Consider the following 2,917-nt stretch of genomic DNA (forward strand, 5'->3'; position numbering starts at 1 on the left):
CCGTTGTATTTCAAAATTTAGCCTAAAATTCTTGTCGGATATAACCGATAGGAATAACTACAATGTTGTCAGATATAACCGACATGAATAATGAATTTCCAGCCCTGCCCGGGGCTGGCTGGATTGGGCCAGCCGGTTGGCCATTTTTTGTCCCGTGGGGCCCATGAGCTCTTTGACCTAACCCTCGGTTGGAGACGGTTTTGGGGTTATTTTCGGCCCTCTAGACCATTCGATTGAAGATGGCCTAAGAGTGTTGTTTATAAGCCATTAGATCAAACAAAGAGCACATATTAAAGACCATTTTATTTTCTGATTTGTTTGATGCAATTACTTGTATAACAAGCATCTTTTTAATTTCGTAAAGGATAACAAAGCAAATTTTATTTTCTTCTCTACATTCTAACTTATTAAGTTATTACTCAATTTACCTTGTCTTCAAAAAGAGATGTGACGATGTGGAGTGCTCTGCGTACCTAAAATAAACAAATATGTAAAAGACTTTCTTTTGCTCTAAAAAAGGAAGACCAATTGATGGTTTCTTAATGACATTCTACTTTTTTAAAGGCCAAAAAGACTTATAGAAACATTGAATCGTTCACGAACCAACATTGTATGATTCACAAACATAAAAAATCAAACTCAAAACGCGCTGTATGTAAGATGCCAAAGACTTTGGCAATAAAATAGTTTGGTGAGATTTGGGATTCAATTGAAGGGAAAACAAAGTGGGAAATTTTGAAATCGAAATTGGTGAAAATTTTAATTTCCCACCCAAAACGAACCGCCTTTTGCACTGACCGCGTTCAAAACGGACCCAAAATCCCCGCACGATAATTACGATATTACCCTCCGGGTTTGGGTAAAACTACCCAATTCCACGTTCCCTCTTAAATTTAGCTTTCCCCTCTCTCTCTACGGTTCCCTTCGGTCTTCAGGCTTCCCAAGAACTCTTCAGGTCTCCTTCTCTCTCTATCTCTCTCTGGCTGTGCTTACTTTCGATCTCAAAGATTTGTGGGTTTTCCCGATTGGGGTTTTTTTAGCCGCGATGTCCTTTGGGTTGCGTCGTTTAATTTGGAATTGTCGATTTCCCGGCTAGGGAAGATAAGACTCAGATCTGGAACGCTTCGTTCTGTGTTTGTGGTTCGTACGATTTTTTAAGCTAGATTTCAACTTGATTTTTCTGAAATTTCTCACTTGGGATCTGCGAGTTACTTTTACAGATCTGGGTTTCGGTTGACTCCACCGACTGAATTTGAATTAATTTTTCTGAATATTGGGTCGAAATTCACCTTCCTTTTCACTACCGGCAGTGTTTCCATTTCCGATTTGCAACAAATTGGGGAAAATATACCATTTTTTTTGGAGGAATTGAATTTCAACGTTCTGCGAAGTCCTGATTCGTTCAATTTCTTTTGGGGTCTCCTGTTTGTGCTATTATATATAAAATTTATTCTGAAATTTGAAAAAGATTTTTGCAGGTAGAAATGGCGGGCAAGGGCGGGAAGGGGCTTATAGCAGCGAAAACCACAGCAGCTAACAAGGACAAGGACAAGGACAAGAAGAGGCCTGTTTCTCGTTCATCTCGCGCTGGTATCCAGGTACTCCTTCAGTTTTTCAGTTCAAATTTACCAATGCGTCGTTGGTGCTGAATTCGCATTTGGGTTTATCTAGTTTGTGTTGCTTGTTTTGAAATTGCATATGGCTTTGTATTATTTTCATCATTTTTGCAGTATTTGCATTTGGGTTTGTTTAATCTGTGTTGTTGGTGCTGAAACTGCTTTTGGGTTCGTTTTATTTGCCTTGTTGTTGATGAATTTGCATTTGGGTTTGTTTGGTCTGTGTTGGTTTGTGCTGAGTTTGCGTTTTGGTTATGTGTAGTTTCCGGTGGGTCGAATTCATAGGCAGCTGAAACAGCGAATTGCTGCTCATGGGCGTGTTGGCGCCACTGCTGCTGTGTACTTGGCCTCAATCCTCGAGTACCTGACTGCTGAGGTTCTTGAGTTGGCCGGAAATGCTAGCAAGGATCTCAAGGTCAAGAGAATCACACCGAGGCATCTGCAACTGGCCATCAGGGGAGATGAGGAGCTGGACACTCTGATCAAAGGAACCATTGCCGGAGGTGGTGTCATCCCCCACATCCACAAGTCCCTCATCAACAAGACCTCCAAGGAGTGATTCAAGATTTGATGATTCAAATGGGTTTTAACCAATGGCGTTGTTTAATATTATGACTGTTTTATTCTCGTGTTTTAGTGGCTGTTTAGGTTAGCTGGATTTAGAAGTACATATGGGCAATCTAGTGCTTGTCCGTTTGAACCGGCATCTGTATGTTTGTTCATGTTCATGTGTTTTGTTGGATAGTTTAACCAGGTATTCTCATTATCCTTATTTATATCATGTGACCTTTTAAGCTCTTCTTCTTGTTTAAGATGATGATTGTTGTGAAAGAGAGAACTTCCGCGTTGATAAAATTCTTCCTATGCTTCTGTGGTTGAAGTAGGCGATCGTATATGATTACGTCTAAGCAATCAAGAGAAGATGGTATGTTTTTGGTTTGGCGTTTGATCTTTGTAAATTTGCATCCTTTTAATCGAAATGTTTTATGTCGATGTTATACTTCCAACAGACAACTTATTGATGTGGTGGTGTCTGGGGTCAACGATCCCGTCGGTTTGATGTGTTGTGCCTTGGCCTGTTCGTTAGTGCGGAAACAAGATTCATATTACAACCTCATCAAATCACACTCAACTGAACAGAATAAAATACAAGAAATAAAGACACCGAGAAATTAACGAGGTTCGGCAAAAATCCTGCCTACATCCTTGGAGAGATATTGCTCTTCACTATGAGAATAACAGTACAAGTACACATGAGTTAAATCAACATAACTCAATCCCGAATCCCTTGCACACCCACT

The 2,917-nt window shown here is 40.1% G+C and overlaps 1 protein-coding gene across 3 annotated transcripts; it reads left to right on the forward strand.

Moving 5' to 3' along the window:
- Nucleotides 1–707: 707 nt before the first annotated feature.
- Nucleotides 708–2,413, forward strand: LOC103432223 (histone H2A variant 1). Of its 3 annotated transcripts, none has more exons than XM_008370406.4 (3): nucleotides 708–955; nucleotides 1,479–1,598; nucleotides 1,879–2,413. In XM_008370406.4, exons 2-3 carry the CDS (start codon nucleotides 1,485–1,487, stop codon nucleotides 2,173–2,175), a joined length of 411 nt encoding a protein of 136 aa, XP_008368628.1. In that variant the 5' UTR covers nucleotides 708–955; nucleotides 1,479–1,484; the 3' UTR covers nucleotides 2,176–2,413. The 3 variants fall into 3 exon arrangements, with proteins under 3 accessions (XP_008368628.1, XP_008368634.1, XP_070675472.1); XM_008370412.4 differs by having other exon boundaries at nucleotides 862–955; nucleotides 1,469–1,598; XM_070819371.1 differs by lacking the exon at nucleotides 708–955 and adding an exon at nucleotides 973–1,140 and having other exon boundaries at nucleotides 1,469–1,598.
- Nucleotides 2,414–2,917: the final 504 nt, after the last annotated feature.

The sequence above is a fragment of the Malus domestica genome, chromosome 03, assembly GCF_042453785.1.
Source record: "Malus domestica chromosome 03, GDT2T_hap1".
NCBI classification, from domain to species: Eukaryota; Viridiplantae; Streptophyta; class Magnoliopsida; order Rosales; family Rosaceae; genus Malus; species Malus domestica.

Bases quoted from the DNA above. Each gene is read 5' to 3' on its own strand.
- LOC103432223 (XM_008370406.4), top strand. From the start codon at position 1,485: ATGGCGGGCAAGGGCGGGAAGGGGCTTATAGCAGCGAAAACCACAGCA. The intron at 1,599-1,878 runs GTACTCCTTCAG...GGTTATGTGTAG, and splicing joins CATCTCGCGCTGGTATCCAG to TTTCCGGTGGGTCGAATTCA.